The 16,941-nt window shown below is 48.4% G+C and overlaps 5 protein-coding genes across 5 annotated transcripts; 4 read left to right on the forward strand and 1 right to left on the reverse strand.

The window, feature by feature from the left end:
* The first annotated feature begins 869 nt into the window (after nt 1-869).
* On the forward strand, nt 870-3,897 carry GGS25DRAFT_248431 (armadillo-type protein). Its single transcript, XM_049257174.1, has 2 exons — nt 870-2,457; nt 2,533-3,897. Exons 1-2 carry the CDS (start codon nt 959-961, stop codon nt 3,494-3,496), a joined length of 2,463 nt encoding a protein of 820 aa, XP_049118116.1. The 5' UTR covers nt 870-958; the 3' UTR covers nt 3,497-3,897.
* Nucleotides 3,898-8,400: 4,503 nt separating this feature from the next.
* On the forward strand, nt 8,401-9,248 carry GGS25DRAFT_520953 (uncharacterized protein; the record flags this gene model as incomplete). Its single annotated transcript, XM_049263974.1, has 2 exons — nt 8,401-8,658; nt 8,733-9,248. The coding sequence occupies 2 exons, from the start codon at nt 8,401-8,403 to the stop codon at nt 9,246-9,248; spliced, it is 774 nt and encodes a 257-aa protein (XP_049118117.1).
* Nucleotides 9,249-10,146: 898 nt separating this feature from the next.
* Nucleotides 10,147-11,538, forward strand: GGS25DRAFT_487707 (Non-heme 11 kDa protein of cytochrome bc1 complex). The gene is made up of 4 exons (XM_049260734.1): nt 10,147-10,327; nt 10,454-10,547; nt 10,618-10,731; nt 10,805-11,538. Exons 1-4 carry the CDS (start codon nt 10,241-10,243, stop codon nt 10,867-10,869), a joined length of 360 nt encoding a protein of 119 aa, XP_049118118.1. The 5' UTR covers nt 10,147-10,240; the 3' UTR covers nt 10,870-11,538.
* A 302-nt stretch (nt 11,539-11,840) lies between these two features.
* On the forward strand, nt 11,841-14,445 carry GGS25DRAFT_487710 (MFS general substrate transporter). Its single transcript, XM_049260735.1, has 3 exons — nt 11,841-12,823; nt 13,029-13,490; nt 13,545-14,445. The coding sequence occupies exons 1-3, from the start codon at nt 12,476-12,478 to the stop codon at nt 14,301-14,303; spliced, it is 1,569 nt and encodes a 522-aa protein (XP_049118119.1). The 5' UTR covers nt 11,841-12,475; the 3' UTR covers nt 14,304-14,445.
* Nucleotides 14,314-16,900, reverse strand: GGS25DRAFT_487714 (uncharacterized protein). The gene is made up of 3 exons (XM_049260736.1): nt 16,377-16,900; nt 14,434-16,311; nt 14,314-14,331 (listed from the first exon to the last, which is right to left on the reverse strand). The coding sequence occupies exons 1-2, from the start codon at nt 16,445-16,447 to the stop codon at nt 14,958-14,960; spliced, it is 1,425 nt and encodes a 474-aa protein (XP_049118120.1). The 5' UTR covers nt 16,448-16,900; the 3' UTR covers nt 14,314-14,331; nt 14,434-14,957.
* Between the last annotated feature and the right edge of the window lie 41 nt (nt 16,901-16,941).

Consider the following 16,941-nt stretch of genomic DNA (forward strand, 5'->3'; position numbering starts at 1 on the left):
GTTACGCAGGTGATATTGAAATTCGCGTATTTTCGTAAAATGGGTAAATTAGATAAATTGCACAGTTAAAAGTTAGTTACGCAGTAGATAAATTGGATCCTTGCAGAAAGTTAGTGGGGTAATAAAATGGATTGAGATGTGAGAAAGCTAGCGGCTATCTAGTGGGGACACCCGCGGCAAACGATAAAAAGATAAGAGATAAACACGCACCAATGCAGCAAACATCGATGTACGTAGTGCGTACATAGGGGAGTGCGTAGTACGTACCTCCTACCACTGACCCTAGTACTAACTTGAATAGTACCTAACTACTAGGTAGTAGTACTGTGTAAGCAAATAGCTCCGGTTGGACGGTACGCGAATACGTAATACGTATGTAGTTTACACTATACAGCACTAAGGTAAGCTTGAGCTCGTATCCATACATAAAAGTACCTACGGCGTACATAATGTATGTATTCGCTTTGTTGCCGCAGCAACCATGCCTCCTAATTCTCACTGAGAAGAGCGGCGAAACAGAATTTGAACAGCTGAGTCTCCACGAACTCCAAATATTGATCAACGACGAACCATAGACGCGGTTCCGAACCCTATTCTTTTTTACAATTCAAATCCAAGTAAACTCACAGCCCTGATGAAGAAAGCCCAACTGGTAAAGTTAAGGACTTCGAGAACAGGCTCAGCCGTTGAACGCGGTTAAGTCCTGAACGCTCTGAAAGCTCTGGACGCTCTGAACGCTCTGCACTGCACGCCTTGAACGCTTTGAACACCGCTTTCATACATATTGACGTACATTACATGCATACATAGTACAAGACATTTTCTATGCATGGCAGCATTCAGCGTATCATTCATCTCCTAGTCGCAGCAACATATTTGTTTTGTTTTCAAATATACTAGGTACTACTCCTGCTCATCCATCTCCATACTCAACGTCATACCTCCTCTCTCACATACAATGGCGTCCGTGGACGACTACCATATCTCGGCCAACATCGCCCCTAGCACGGGTCGATCCAACCAGCACCAACGTTCAAAGTCGAGTGTGTTGAAATCTTTTATCCACAGACGGCACAACTCCGATGGCTCCGAATTACCACCTACCAACCTTTTATCTCCTTCGAACCTAACCCTCGACACTCCCCCCACTCCCAAACATGATAGCTACGGTTTTCCAAACTTTTCTCGGCCAGCGGCCTTAGGCGAAATTCAGCAGAACCAAGTCAGCAGCTCTCCTCGATCACCTACTAAACATCAAGATCAGTCAAATATCAGTCAATTGTCCCCCACCAAAATCGGATTCAATACAATTTCTACCAAGCCGTCGGCGGTAAAGGAGGCCGAACGATTAGCTCGACTAGCCAAACAAAACGAGGGCAAGCCCAAGAAGACCAAGTCGGCCACAAATCTTGTGGGATTTCTGAGCCGTCCCAAAAGTTCCAAGAATCTTAACGGACAAGCCAGCGAGGACGAGATACGGTTCAAGAAAAATAAGGAGAACCAGCCGCCCCAGGAGGCGGCTCGAGCGCCTATTTATGCTCAATTCTCGAGCGGGGCATTAGAAAAGCAGAACGATCCAGATTACGCAAAGGACTCTAACGCGCTCAACCTCCCTACTAACGGCAAGTATTCTTCCAACGCGCCCTCCAGCGGCCGCGCCAACAAGGAACGACCCAAATCTTACCACGCACCTTTTTCTCAATCGGCCGACATGAAGCCAGGCCAAGGTAGCACCAAGGCCTCTCCGTCTAAGATACAGAGGGGCCTGAGGCTATTTGGCGGCGGCGGTAGTGCCAGTTCGCAGGATCGACCCCGTTCACCTGAGCCTTCCGAGCGAGTACTCGATCCGAAAGACATCGATAAGCACCTCGAAGCCATGCTAGACCGACGCAACATTCCCGAGCACCAAAGATATAAGATGCGAAGCTTGGCAGACACCATCAAGATGGAATTCATACGCCAAGACTGGGCCGAGAGCAGAGGTCTCCAGATGGCCCGACCGGGAAGCCATGACAGCGATAGTTCCAGCCTGAACGCCACGCAGGCGAACGAGCAAGCGAAGCCGAAGAAGTCCCGCGGCCGAAGCTTCACGATGTCGAGGGGCAAGAAGTCGGCGCCCGGTTCTCCGACCAAGAAGTCTAAGGGGGAGGGATCCATAGGTCGGCATTTCCGAAGTAGATCCACGGACAGCGTCGCCACCAGCGACCGCCCCTTGTCATCTACGTCGAGTACAGGGAGCAGCATATTCTCCAAGGTTAAATTGCAGCAAGGCCCCGTCGATTTTGTGGCCTACTTGCGTAAGGTACAAAAACCGCAGCTGGTCGAGGTCGGCAAGCTCCACAAGCTACGTCTACTCCTACGAAACGAGACCGTAGCTTGGACTGAGGAGTTCATTCGCCAGGGTGGTATGCAAGAGATCGTAGCACTCTTGCATCGTATCATAGAGGTTGAGTGGAGGTACGTTTTAGCTCGAAGTCGTTTTATCGCCTAGCCAAGCTTGATGACAATCAAGGTTTACTAACCTAATGATAGGGAGGAACATGAGGATGCTCTTCTGCATGAGAATCTTCTCTGCCTCAAGGCATTGTGCACCACGGCTCTTGCCTTGCAATATCTCCATTCCATCCAAGCAACGCTATTCCCGGCACTCTTGCATATGCTCTTCGACCCAGAAAAGAAGGGTCCCAGCGAGTTCACAACTCGTGGTATCATCACTTCGGTGATGTTTACCTACATACAGTCAGCACCGCCCAGTGATCGTCCGATCCGAGCCAGGACTGTACTCAACCATCTACGCGATCCCGAGCCGAAAGAAGATGAGCGACCAGTTGGCTTTGTATTCGACATGCGCCGAGAACGCCCGTATCGCGTGTGGTGTAAAGAGGCCGTCTCAGTCACCAAGGAGGTGTTCTGGATTTTCCTGCACCATCTCAATGTCGTCTACGTGCCCCGAGACAAGGATCGCAAAGAAGCCACTAGTCCGTCCGGCATAGACAGCGTTACTTACATGCAGACCCACTTCCCTCAGGAGAGACCACCTGTCCCCGCCGCCCCTTACGTTGGTGGTGTGGAATGGGACGCTACGAATTACCTGGCTTCCCACCTCGACCTCATGAACGCCATCATTGCATGCCACCCCACAGCAGAGGAGCGCAATAATCTGCGTCGCCAATTCCTCATCTCGGGATGGGAGCGTTGCATGGGAGGTAGCTTACGCCTCTGCAAGGAGAAGTTCTATCCCGGTGTACACGACGGCCTGCGGACTTGGGTCGCGGCTGCAGTCGAAGACGGCTGGAATGCGAAGGACGTGCGATACGGACCAGCGTCAGAATCCAGGAGCCCGACGAAGAAGCAGGTAGGTGCTGGGGCTAATAAGGGCAAGAATAAGGAGGAGTCGGCCCCGAAGATCGACATTCCCAAGCTAAATCTTGGATTGAGTTCCGCACATAGCTCGGCTACTCCCGCAGGTAAATCAAGCGACAACTGGCTCTCGTAGCCAGAAGCCTTGCTGCCACGTTGGGGCCCAGCACCGGGCGGGTGGGCTCCTAGATAGGAAATGAAAGGCACCAAGCCCGAAGCTAGAACGCTAACGGATGTGTTGGCTGGAGTCTCGTGCTGGGTTAGAAGATATCATTGTCGTCGATGTATTGTACCCTGGAGTTTTATTGGCTTTCAGGGGGGGAGTGTTGTTTTTCCCGCGGGTCTCATTGTCATTGCTATGCCTCATGATTTGGGTTTTCCATCTTTCCTCATCACTTGGTAATGACGTCCAGTTGGACAAGGCTATTCACACGCGGTAGATTGAATGATCATGACGGTTATGACTAGGGCACAGCTCAATGAATACAAATGAAGTTTAAACACCTTATCGTGTATCGTGATCTGTTCTACGTTTTTCTTAAATCGTATCAGCACGTGCTGCCTTTGCTGTTTACGTGGCTGATAGCACCGGCTCCTACCATACAGAACGAGCAATTCAAGTACTGGATGGAGTAAAGCCGCTTAGGGGGGGAGGGGAACACTTCATAGACGTAGGAGCGGTGAACGTAGAGCGTAAACATCCGAGTACAGCTCTTGACATTTCGTCCTGCTTGGGAGGCACGAGAACCTTCTTGCCGGCTGTCCAAACCACGCTCTACTGGAGCCAACGTTGATAATAGGTTCGAAATGATGCCCAGTTATCGGCCATGTTAGGGAGATCCATTGGAATTATACGAAAAGGCCCTTGGAGAAGAGTAAGGGATGGCGTCTCGCAGACTAAGCAAATTACACAACGACAGCCTAACTTAATCCGGGCTCAATAACAAGGTCTGGGAACAATAAGCTTCCGTATGCTTTGACCGCTATCGGCTCCGTGCAAGAAAGGCGCTTCGTCCGATCTTCTCTGGAGGGTGGATAGGGTGCGGTAGGCCTTGCTTAAGCTGTGCGTAAATCGCACAATCATGTCGCGTGCTTCGTTTGCCGAAGAGCCCGGACCCACGGTCAGCTTCATACCAGTGCCAGACCTAGGGGCTGCTCCCGAAGTTGATCGACAACATATCAGGAAGCTCCATCAAATAGGATTCTATACAAGGGGGTCACGATGAACCCCATACTGCAGTCAGACCGCGTGCTAGCCGTTTAGGGGCGTAAAGGTACTCTTGGTAGGAGTGAAGTTGCCTTCGCCTAGCTAGGCCTGTGATGCGTTGATGAGGCGTTTCGTTGGCTTACAGATTGCAATGCTGCTTACCTGCGAAGATCTTCGGCGTGATCGCGTGGTATGTTCCAACTATATCCGCAAGGTGACGTGGTTTAGGTTAGCGGCGAGAGACTTCACGATGGGCCAACATGAATAAATGACACGATACGTTCAGGAAAATGTCGGTTTGGGTAGAGATAGCCCGGGATAGGGATAGGGATCTGCAATGCATAGTGAGTGAGCCGAACGACTACACTAGAACAAATTGCATTATCCGCAGCTTCGAGGATGATTTCAGGTCAGGGCTAGAATGAGTTGATGCTAACAGCGTATAACCTCTCATGGACGTAATGTAACCGTAACCCTTTAAGGCCATGGCTTCCTATTGCTTTCACCAGCGTTCAGCAGTCATCCGAAAATATGATGAGTCTCTTCTTGCTGCGGAGCCGCAGCTGCGTGGAGCCAATTAAAAGGGTTGCCGACGGCGGAGAGCAGATCCCTCAGCATGACGGTGTAGCAGAAAGGGTATTGCTCCGTTAAAGTCGCATGGTGGGTTATGTGAACCGGGGAATACAGAGCTGGCCCAAGATATCGTTATCCTTGGCGACTCGAGTGACTGGCAGACTCATCCCCAGGTCAGCGTGGTGACAGCTCTGCAGGAATGTTCGGCTTGGGTCACTCCCTGTACTCTGATAGGTGTAGAAAAGCGGGATAAACTCGGGAGGCTGGCCAGGGACGCGGGCCTCATAGCCAATAGTCGAGTGCTTGATGTATCATGTGTTTCACTATATTCTGAAGTTATAGGATCGAGAAAAAGAGGGCGGGGGATAAATGGAGTAGCAATAATTCGAAACGTAGAGTTCAGATAGATCGACTCGATCGAGACCATCACCAGTGACCATCACCAGTGTAAATCTGTTCTTGTCGACAATTTTTAACAACAAGTTAAGACTTGAGGAACCGCCAGAATCAACTCCAATTGCCAAAATCCCACCTCATTATGCATCTTAGGTAGCCAGTATATGCACTAAGCTAATCCCAAAGGGTTTGGCGACAAATGGAAGTTGGAAGAAGTCAGAAATCGGAGCCAGAATAAAGGGATAATACTTATTGAACCTTCTTCTACTCTTCTTTTTTCTTTTTTTCTTCCTTTTTTCTTCCTTTTTCTTGTACGTACACGGTAAATCACGTCAGAATCCTAGTGCATAAAGATGTTGAGGAGAATATTGAGAATGTCAAGTTTAAATATGGATGTGTAGGTGAGTTAGTACATATCTTATAACGTGTTTTTTTTTTTTTTTTTTTTTTACTTTTTCTTTCTTCTTTGAGAGAGAGAGCAACTTACATGTACATACATGCTCCCTTCTGAAGATGTGTCTTGATTAAGGGCCAGTTACGTAATTGTGTAACGCTGGTCATTGTAGAGGAGCCCATTGTAGAGTTGGAGCGAATTTAGATACGCAGATACGTAGGTACCTACGTAGGACCGTCGTAGGTAGATACACTATTACACATGTAGTGCATTTCCTCTCTTGGCAAGTGGTTTTCTGCCAGGTGAGAATCCACCAATCCACGATGGGGATCGCTGTATCTCCCAGGAGTGACATATGTAGCTTTAATAGTACGTACATGTATGTAACTGATTGATGTTACTTTGATACTTTGATACTTGACATTACCTAGTAACTATCATTGATGTTTTTATTGATCAGAACCGTTGACATCAATGATTGAATACTACTAGTAGTACCTACTAGGTATATTACATGGCTATTATACATAGTACCTACGTAATGGAGTCGGGCCAAAAGTTGTAGGCTTCTACATATTAATGATCGTTGGTATGGATTCCCCATGTCAATTGATTAACCTTACAGAATTACTTTAAGTCGGATTTACCCCCTCTTGCGATCTGATCAGTTACTGTAGGTACATTAGTATATGTATGCTACTAAGCACTTAGGTATGTACATTGATAGCACTATGAGTACTAGTTAGTAGTAGTATGACTATGTAGGTACTACGTAGTATTGTATTGTGCCTCAAGGCTCAAGTGCTATGGTCACTATGTATGTATAGGTAAGTGCCTACATCAATACACGTGTAGGTGGTAGGTACCTAGGGTAGTATTGATAGTTATATGTATGTACAATACAATACAATACATGCTGCCAGCCTGCCACATGTGCAGTTCAATGTTTAGCCGACAAAGCACTTGAAGTAGTTGAGCCCTACATTGAAAACGTTAGGTACCTACCTGGTACCTATGTAGGGTACTAGCCTACTAGGTTAGAGTTATGTAGGTACCTTCTCAGCGTCTTAAATCTTACAAGTTACAAGCCCTAGACTTAACATACATGGACTTACATACATAGTATTACATAGTACTATCCATGAGTAACATGAATTAACTATCCTGATCCCAGCACCTAAGCAGCCTTAGACACACACCTTAGTCGCCTGCTAACTTGAGTTAGTAAGGTTCCGCTGGTTAGCTCCTTGCTTTAGGGCTCTCTTCACCCGGGTATTGGCAAGTTAGCTTGGCCCGCATAAGCAACCCCCGGTCTAGAGCTCAAGTGCTCCAGGGCTCTTCCTAACTTTACCTTGGTGGGAGTAGCCCATGCCGTATATCGCTATCGCTTACCCATTTTTTACTCGTTCATCAGCCTTCGTCATCACCACCGAATCGACCAGAGCAGGTCAAAGGTCTGTGTCTTCAAAGGCTTGAAAGGCTTGCCAGGCTTGCCAGCATATCAGAACTTAGAAGGTCGGTCCCCTTGCGGTTTCAGGGCGCTTGGGAGCTTAGGACCTTAGGACCTTAGGCGCCATCAACTAAATCCCCCGACCTGAGCACGCACCGGATAGTTCCTGCTACTACATAGTACTACATTGTATTAGTATAGCACTTGAGCAGTATACAGCAATAGATTAGCGACTGAGCAAAACCAGTTTGCTCCTTGCAGCAGAGAAAGTCAAGGAATTCACCCTATTGCACCACAGCTCTCCCATATCAAATTCTCGCTACCCACTCAAGTTGCTAAAGGTGTCCAACTACCTCCACATCTGCGACACCTTGCAGAAGTCCTGTGCTGTCATCGAATTGTGCCGTTCCACTGCCAGTTCCGGCAAGGCAAAGTTTCCAGCGGGCTACCGTGTTAGTGGCCCACATTTCATCAATATCAACATCTCCATCGAAAACTTCCTGCAAGCCGCGCCGCTCCGAGGCCAGCGCGAGCCCACCGAGCCACCAGAATTGTTGGAACCCTGCCCGATTTCGTTGTGCCGACGAATCCCAGGAGCTCGGTTGACACTTGCCAGGACTTGTGCACAAGACCCGACCGAAAGCTGACCACCTTCAAATTTGTTCGAAATGTCAATAAAGTATGTATCAACTTCTCCTTATTCATTCTTGCTCTCATAGCTCTCATAGCTCTCATATACTTGAGCCACGAACTAGTCCTTTTCCTTCCAGTTCAGCCCACAACCCACAGTCCACAATCCAAAGTCCACAGTCCACAACCCACAGCCCTTCGACCTCAGCCCTCTCCTTTCTCCTTTTTCCCATCTCCCACCTTCCGTCACCCTTCCCCCTTCTCCCCGTCCGCAAACTTTTAGGATGTAATATCCTTCTCTGTCCTCCCTAAGAGCCTTGCTCTTCCTTCCATGGACTCAAACACGCACCATCGACACTCCCCTCCCATTTTTTGTTTCGTGTCGTCATAATGGATTACGGGCTTCACGACCAGCATGCGTCCTACATCCTTAGTCAAAGTAACAGGGGCGAGGAGGACACTAACCTAGATGCTAGCTGGGTCATGCTCTCCCGGGCCGGGGAGATAGAACCTCTACCCCATGAATCCATTCTGCACAGAACGAGAGGTCGGATAGCTCTTAACATAACCGCCCCAAACCAGCCAGCCGGCGTCCCTCCTCTTAACATCAAGAGTGAGAGCGGAACGGCATACATAACGAATCAACGAGTAAGCAGCACTGTGTTCCGCGTTCCGCGTTGCACTATAGAGTAATGAAGTACGAGGCTGACATTCTCGCTTAGTTAATATATCTCCCAGCCAAGCCTACTGAGCAGCTCAAATCTTTCTCATCTAAGATACTGGGCTGCCAGGATAGCCGTATGTGCTCGTCTTGGATTGGACCATGGTACTGGGAAGCCATGGTGCGACCAGTCCCTGACGGCAACATCGCGCCGGAATTTCCAAGGGTGAATGTCAGATTGACTTTTAAGGATGGCGGCTCCAGCGAATTTGAGTCAAAATTTGTAGAGCTTAAGGCGCGCCTTCACCATGCGGCACAGATCGCAGAGGAATCAGGCCAGAGTAATTGGGCCCAAATCGTTCACGACGAACAGCTGCCAGAATACAGCGGCCCCCAGGGAGGCAATAATCCCGTCCTACCAACTGAGGAGGCTCGCCGAGCAGATGAGGCAGTTCAGGAGCAACAAGCCCATCAACAAACTCCGGACGAACCTCCACCAAACTACGACGAAGCACAGGCCCAGGCAGTCACTATGCGCTTTGACGAGCGGATGCGGGAGGAGGCCGAAAGACAATGAATTTGTTTTGGAGTGGCTATTTTGAAAGATGGATGCGGTCAATGGATTTGGGCACCCGGCGGCCTTGGATTATTGACGCATCTCGAAGTCGATGAAAATTAAGAACTTGATACCCTTCCCAACCTGGAAAGCAAGAAGATGTGCTGTCCTCATTATACCTAGGTACCTAATATGTATCTACATTCCCACGACATTCAGAGTGTTGTCATTTTGAAAGGAGCACAGTTGAGAGGGAGGTGGAGCTAGTCCTCTAGGGGGGCTAAGAGAAGTTGACGACTATACCTCAATAAAGGTGAACATAAAATAGCACGAATAAGCCAGCTTGCTACATAGGTATCTATATATTATGTATTTGTCTTGGACACTCACTTTGGATACTTATACCTCATTATTAGAAGATTAGAATATTGGAGCGACTATAGATTGTTTACTTCTAGGTAATATAGATCCTCTTAATAAAATCTTCACCAAAGCCATTGACTTTTTATGAATGATAAATTTCAACTGGGTGAGTAGAGGTAATGTGTTAAACGTATAGTGTAGTGCTATTCATATAACCTACTAGGTAGACATATGTAGGTTAGAGAATAGAGAATAGCATCAATTCAACCAACAGCAACATTGAACTTTGACTATATGTACGTACGCCAATATGATATGTACCAAGTAGTATATAGTACATAGTACCTAGGTTAGTAGAGTTTGAAATATGGATCTAGTTATGGATGGAACATTTTAATGGAATGGTGGAATGAATATATGAGCCGAGAATCACGTGATCTTTTTTCGCAAAACCTCGATCTTTAGCCAATCAAAGTGTGTCAATTGCTGATGCTCTATTTTTCTCGGCCGCCCACGTTTCTTTTGAGACTGCATTTCATCACCAACCTTTCGTTCAACTCCGTTCACCCCGTTCACCCCGTTCACCCCGTTCACCCTCCGAAAATAAGCCAAGGCACCGAACCCGCCTACACATCCACCCTTTGAGCAAAATGGGTATTTGGGACGCTATTCAAGACCTCGTTGAGGCAGCCACGCCATGGAGCACCGCCGAAGCCGACGCTCCAGCTGAGGACAAGGTACGATTTTTACCTAATTTAGGATGCCCTACTACCTCGGCACTCCACCTCCACTGCCTTCACTGTCTTCACTGCCTTCGGTTTTCGTGCGCTGCCATAAAGCAATCTTACTAACTACTGCTGAAGTCGCAGGACAGCGAGACTGAAGACGGGGGCGACGAAGAAGAGGAGGAGGAAGATGAGGAAGAAATTGAAGATCCTAAAGAAAAATTTGAGGAAGGTTTGTTGCATACCCATACATACCCGACACCCGACGGCATCATGGGTATTTGCTGACGGTTACCCTGCAGAGTGCAAGAACTCGAAGGTTTGCGCGCCCGCTAAACACCACTTTGACGAGTGCGTCGAGCGCGTTACAAACGCATCCGGTGAAGGAGAGGCAGGCGAGGACTGCGTTGAAGAATGTAAGGGTTCATCACATAACCGAGCATATACATTAGTGGTCTAGGCACCTAGCTAACATGATCTCCCCGGTAGTCTTCCATCTTGCGCACTGCGCGAGCCAATGCGCCGCCCCCAAACTTTGGTCTGTCCTCAAATGAGCAACGCAATCCAGTCTCGAAGCCCCGCCAGCAACCTCACATGATAAATCAATAGAACTGATGGAAGGATGGTACTGGACGGCTTTCTTGACTAAGGCAACTTACCCGCTCATTATCATGCGACCCCGGTCAAGCAGGTGGTGGTTTTGTAGCACGATCTGCGGCTCAAGCAATGGCGTGCAGCCAGGATATCTCCGATCCACTGCCCTATGTACCATACATTGCATTATCAGTTAAATAGATCTCTATTCCTCGAGTCTGGTAGCGGGCCTATGACATTTTCCCTCGTAATTGGTATATTTGGCTGTGGATATAACGTTATGAGCACAATATGTTTTATGGTATAACAGCTCGTTCGCATGAGTACCTAAGCATACATAGAGCAATAGACAAACGAGATGTCTTGCTCTCATGTATGGTGTTGCATGTTCGATCAATCTCCCAAACATGTCGAGTTGTCATGATGCAATAAGAGCCCCTTACCCTGTAATAACAACGATGATTTAGTATACCTAGTAGTATACTACATAACACATATGCACCTTTAGAGTGTTACAGGAATACTACCTATCTCATATATGTAGAGTATGATATTGAAACAAGAAAAAAACAGGCGAAATAAAACTGATCCGATGTTGGAAAAAGGGTTGGAGTTGAGTGCAACCAATTGTGTAATTAGGGTGACGATATAGGTACATGGCATAAATCGACATAAATGGACCGAGATTCACGAGGGAATTTGAGAAAGAGATGTTACACGGACACATGGCCGAATGTAGCAGGTATGTCGAACCGATGGCCAATCAAAGCTGACGTTAAAACTATATACCCGGCGAAACTTACCAGGGAAGGAACTGCTGACGAGTATGGTCTTTAATGGGGGTTCTGGTATTACACTCTGATGTGAAACAGGTCAGGTGCATACCTCACCTTAACCTTACCCTTATACATACCTAAATATACTGCAGTTGGAAGTCGTTCCCCAAGTGCAACACATATGTGTGAGTAGGTACTACCAACCACTACATACTAGGTAGTGTGTAGTACTACTAGCTAAGTACTACACGGATGTAGATGGGTAGATACGCCGCTGGCTGTCCATGTCTCAATGTTCCAAGCCTTCAATTCTTCATTTTCCTATAACTAGCATGCATCACTACTGGGTAGTCTCAAGCTAGCACATACGATGTTTTTCTAAAAAGCTGCGCCGCTTATCTTCTCTCCTTCAATATTGCCATTTTACATACCACTCCCCCTTTTCATAATGCGATAATGAAATGTGCCTATTCGTCTCGAATTTTCCCTGTCATTTGTAGGATATAACAAGCCGCCCGATATCTTCCACATACCGTCGTGTAAAGAGCCATATCAGACCAAACACACTAATATATCCAGCTGGCTGGGCTTGATGATCGACACACAGAACGAAACGCGACTAGCCAAATATATACATAATTGTGAAAGAGAGTCTATTCTCTCACACCGATAAGAGCTTGGCTACTAGGCATAGCCTTCGATCTTTACAAGCAACCTGGAAGTCGTCAATAAGCAGCCACCCGAAGCGCCATCGTAGATCGGGGCCGAAAAAACGGGTACCGGCTGTGGGATGTCTCGCACCAACAACCGTAGAACTGATGACACGCCGGCCGACAGCCCGACCACTACCGACTCGGACACTCAGCTGGCACGCGAGCAGTTCGCCCTTGGTTCCATGGACACAGGATCGTCAGGCAAACTGAAGGGTGACCGCCCGGTCTTGTCTCCCAACTTGACCGACGGGGACAGGGACGATCTGGCAACTTTAACTAATACTAATACTGCTACCCAGCTCCGAGATGTGGAGAACTCCTCGGTCGAGAATGGCGACGGCGTGAGCGTCGTGTATAAAGTGTATAAGAGGCGATGGTTTGGTCTTGTGCAATTAACCCTGTTAAATATTATCGTCAGTTGGGATGTAAGTTGCCAGTCTTTATCGATCAGTAGTCTCGTTGGCTCACACATGCCCCCTGTGCTATTTTATTTGCCTTTCCTCACATCACGATCTTGCCTTAGCAATATGTAGGTAGTATCGTTGTTAACACTTCGATGCTCCTCTATCTATGGATCTTACATTACATTATATCTTATATCACAACCAACTGACTGTCTACGATATTTAGTGGCTCACCTTTTCGCCTGTCTCGCAATTTGCTGCGACTTACTATGACACAACCGAATCTGCCATCAACTGGTTCTCGACAGGCTTTCTGTTCGCTTTCGTCCTCATATTTCCCGTCACTATTTATGCCCTGCACTGGGGCCCCAAACCGTCCATCATCGTCAGCGCCGTATTAGTTCTAGTAGGCAACTGGATTCGCTTCGCCGGATCTAATTCGCGCGATGGTGGGATATACGGCGTGACGATGTTCGGCCAGCTCTTGATCGGCCTGGCTCAGCCCTTCGTCCTAAGCGCGCCTACTCGGTACTCAGACTTGTGGTTTACTAATAGGGGCCGCGTCGCTGCCACCGCTCTGGCTAGCCTGGCAAATCCGTTTGGTGCGGCCGTCGGCCAGCTCGTCGTGCCGTTCATGGTCACGGGCCCCCCTGATGTATCTAATGCTGTGCTCTACGTCGCCATAATTGTACGTCTCCCTCGCATATTTTTTGTAACTGTAACGGCCTAACCACAAATCTAGTCATCCGTGGCTGCGTTTCCATCTTTCTTCATCCCTGCGTCGCCTCCTACTCCCCCGGGCCCATCTAGCGCCACACCTAAGGCAACACTCCGATCCTCTCTACACCATCTGAATTCGCTCGAGCTGTGGCTCATCATGATCCCATACTCCATCTACGTTGGCTTCTTCAACAGCATCTCGACGATTCTTAACCAGGTTATGATGCCGTACGGCTTCTCGTCCGACGAAGCCGGTATCGCAGGCGCTCTGCTCATCGTCATCGGCCTCGTCAGCTCTGCCATCACGAGCCCCATAATTGACCGTACCAAAGCCTACTTACTTACTATTAAGCTTGCCGTGCCCATCATCGCTTTGTCCTACCTTGCTTTCATCTGGATGCCTGGCACCCGCAACCTCGCGGGCCCATACGTCATCCTCAGCATCCTCGGCGCTTCCAGCTTCTCCCTCGTCCCCGTCGCCCTCGAGTTCCTCTGCGAGATTAGCCACCCCCTGAGCCCCGAGGTCACGTCCACGATTGCCTGGGCTGGCGGCCAGCTATTCGGTGGCATATTTATCATCATCGGCGACGCGCTCAAGGCCGGCCCTCAGGCGGATCCCCCGTTCCACATGACGTATACGCTCATATTTACCGCTGTCGTCGCCCTAGTGGTTGCGCCATTACCCCTTTCTCTAGGACTGTTCGGGCGTAAGGATAAGCTTGTTATGAAGAGGGTGCAGAGCGATGATAGGGCTGGTGGCGGGGGTGCTCTTGCTGCGTAAGAGGATATATCCGCAGAACTATATTTATGTGCGTGGGAGCGAAGCGATCATGATGCTAATTTCATCTGCTATCTAATGTATATGTCTTGGTTAGTTTAGTATAAGTACTTACTATATATATACCCTACAGTACTGCTTGCTACACTCCTTATACTTACGTGTCTACCTCATACACTCTTAAATTTTTAATCTTGCGACTTGGGATGTTGGGGTTCTAGACATAGATACCCAACTGAGGTATTCTTTGTGGTATTACTATCATATTGGTATCGCATAACTGTCTGTGTTGCTTCTGCCACTACTGCTGTTGAGGGCATTTGTTGCATTATTATGACATCCATGATGTCTGTCAGAGAGGTACCTCATGGCTACCAGCTGAGGTGGTAGATCAATGAACTACCTAGTATATATATAGGTATATACGTAGCCATCTACTACATATCTACCTATCCTCGTTGGATAGGCAGGTAGGTAGGTACTTCGATATGCGACATGTACATCGAAAATCGAAAGTCAAGCCTACCTAAATGAGCAAAGCAAAGTGATATCGTGATATCCGCAGATGTGCGCCATGCAAAATGCTAAAGGTCAATATGATCGATCCATCATAAGAAAAGCCCTCCTTGGTTCTCAGAAAGAGTGCTGATCCCATAATTAATGTCCATTCTGATTCAACGCCGCGTCTCCCTTTTTAAGCGCAAGTTCCCACGCTGTCCGTAGCTTCTCTAACTCGGTCCAGCATTTTCGTCCGTCGTCCTCGAACTGGATGCGCTGGTCCTCGGTCAAATCGACGGCGTTCCACTTTCTTCCGTGCATATCGGGTATGGCGGCAGTGGGGTCTTCCTTCCACGTTTTGCCGTCTTCGACTTTGCCTTCCCAGCCCCAGCCCTCGACCTCGGTCTTCTTGGGCGCGGCACGGCCAAGTCGCGATGTGCTCGCACCCCATTTAACATGCTCGGCGCGCAGGGAGTCCAGGGTCTCTTGGTCGGCGAGGGCGAGCCAAGATGTGGCACAGGCGCCCAAGTACGGCTCGACAGGGTGCCAAGGGGAGCCGAGCCAGCGCGCAAGATACATGGCAAAGGTGTAGGCCCAGAACAGAAACCAGTTGAGAGGAAATAGCGGGGTGCAGACAATGCCGGGGTGGGAAAGATAAAAGCGAGGCTTGATCGGCTTGTCGGCGACGGCAGGGGAGTCGAAGTAGGAGGCAGATACCTTCTGTACACTCGGTAGGTCGGCTGTCAAACATATAAGATCCGTTATGCGCTTGCTACTCTCATAGGGTGGCTTTTTGCGCCGTGCTTGGAAGTCTTCGAAACTCAAATGATCTTGTCCAGCATCTATGCTGCTTGTCCAGATAATTCGGCCGGGAGGTTCGTTCGGGTCTGAGCGGGCCATAATCGGTAGTAGCTCGTGGGCAAGAAGATAATGCCCAAATACATTGGCGCAGAAGACCTCTGCTAGCTCAGGTGGCTCCCTTTCCATCTTCTGTACCGAGCTCCCCAGCAGTCTCCGCTGATCTAGCACCGCAGCAGGTAAAGCTATCTTAAAGGAAGGAAAAGTACAGCTTTGTACGAGGCCTCTCAAGAGAAATTGTCTTAACAGCCCGAGCCAATTTATGCCAGACCAACCACCAATGCCAGCGTTGAACAGTGCCGCGTCAATGCGCGGTATCTGGACATCGTCTATCAGTCCAGTTGGATCGTGAACTTGGCCATGAACTAATTGTTCGGCAACTTGATATATCGAACGAGGGCTGCAGAGGTCGAGCTGAACACTGAGAATATGGACTCGCGATATGACGGTTTGAGGGTCGTATGCAGGACCTGAACGGGCTCGAAGTTTTTTGGAGGTATTGGCAGCCTTCTGTAGGTGGGCGCGTAAGGAGAGGATGGTGTCTCGGGACTTATTCACAGAACGGGTCGTGGGTATGAGGATCAAGTGTGAGGATAGAGATCGCGAAGTGAGGAATTCATCGATGATTCGTTGACCGATACCAAGACCGACACCACTATAACGATTTCCCGTCTAAGACGATGAATTTCCATGAATACATGGGACAAAGGAATAGCTTACCTGTTAGCTCCTGTTAGAAGAACAAAGTATTGTTCATGGCTCGCAGCCTCTGCCCAAGGAGGAGATACCATAGTCGGTTGAAGATGCCCAGGTATGGGCGAAACCCGACTTGGATATTACTAAGTAAGTATCAATTGCATATGACGAGGAGAAATATGTAGTCATCAGCCTGTGTTTATACAGTAGCAGTTTAAAGTGACGCGAACTGGACAAGCTGTGTTTAATTTCAGGGAATGAATTGAGGCGGTGAGAGTAGGTAGAATCTAGAAGTGGTAGCTCTTTAAAACCCACCTAACCTAGTGACCTATGTAGGGTACCCTTAGGTTAGGTACATTTGATGTGTAGATTCACTGTAGAAGAATCTGCGAGGGGCCGTCAGGGTAGTAGAGTGGAGTTTAGTTAACTATGTCTACCTCGTACCCTAGCGCCATCTTGATGTATGTAAGTAGATGCTACACATTGTAGGTACAATATCGTTCAATGCTCTTTCCAACATTGAACATGAAGTCATACAGACGTACGTACGTATGTAGGAGGTTCCTTCCGAGGTAACTACATATGTACC

This window comes from Hypoxylon fragiforme (genome assembly GCF_022984875.1).
Source record: "Hypoxylon fragiforme strain CBS 206.31 chromosome Unknown GGS25scaffold_4, whole genome shotgun sequence".
Lineage (NCBI taxonomy): Eukaryota > Fungi > Ascomycota > Sordariomycetes > Xylariales > Hypoxylaceae > Hypoxylon > Hypoxylon fragiforme.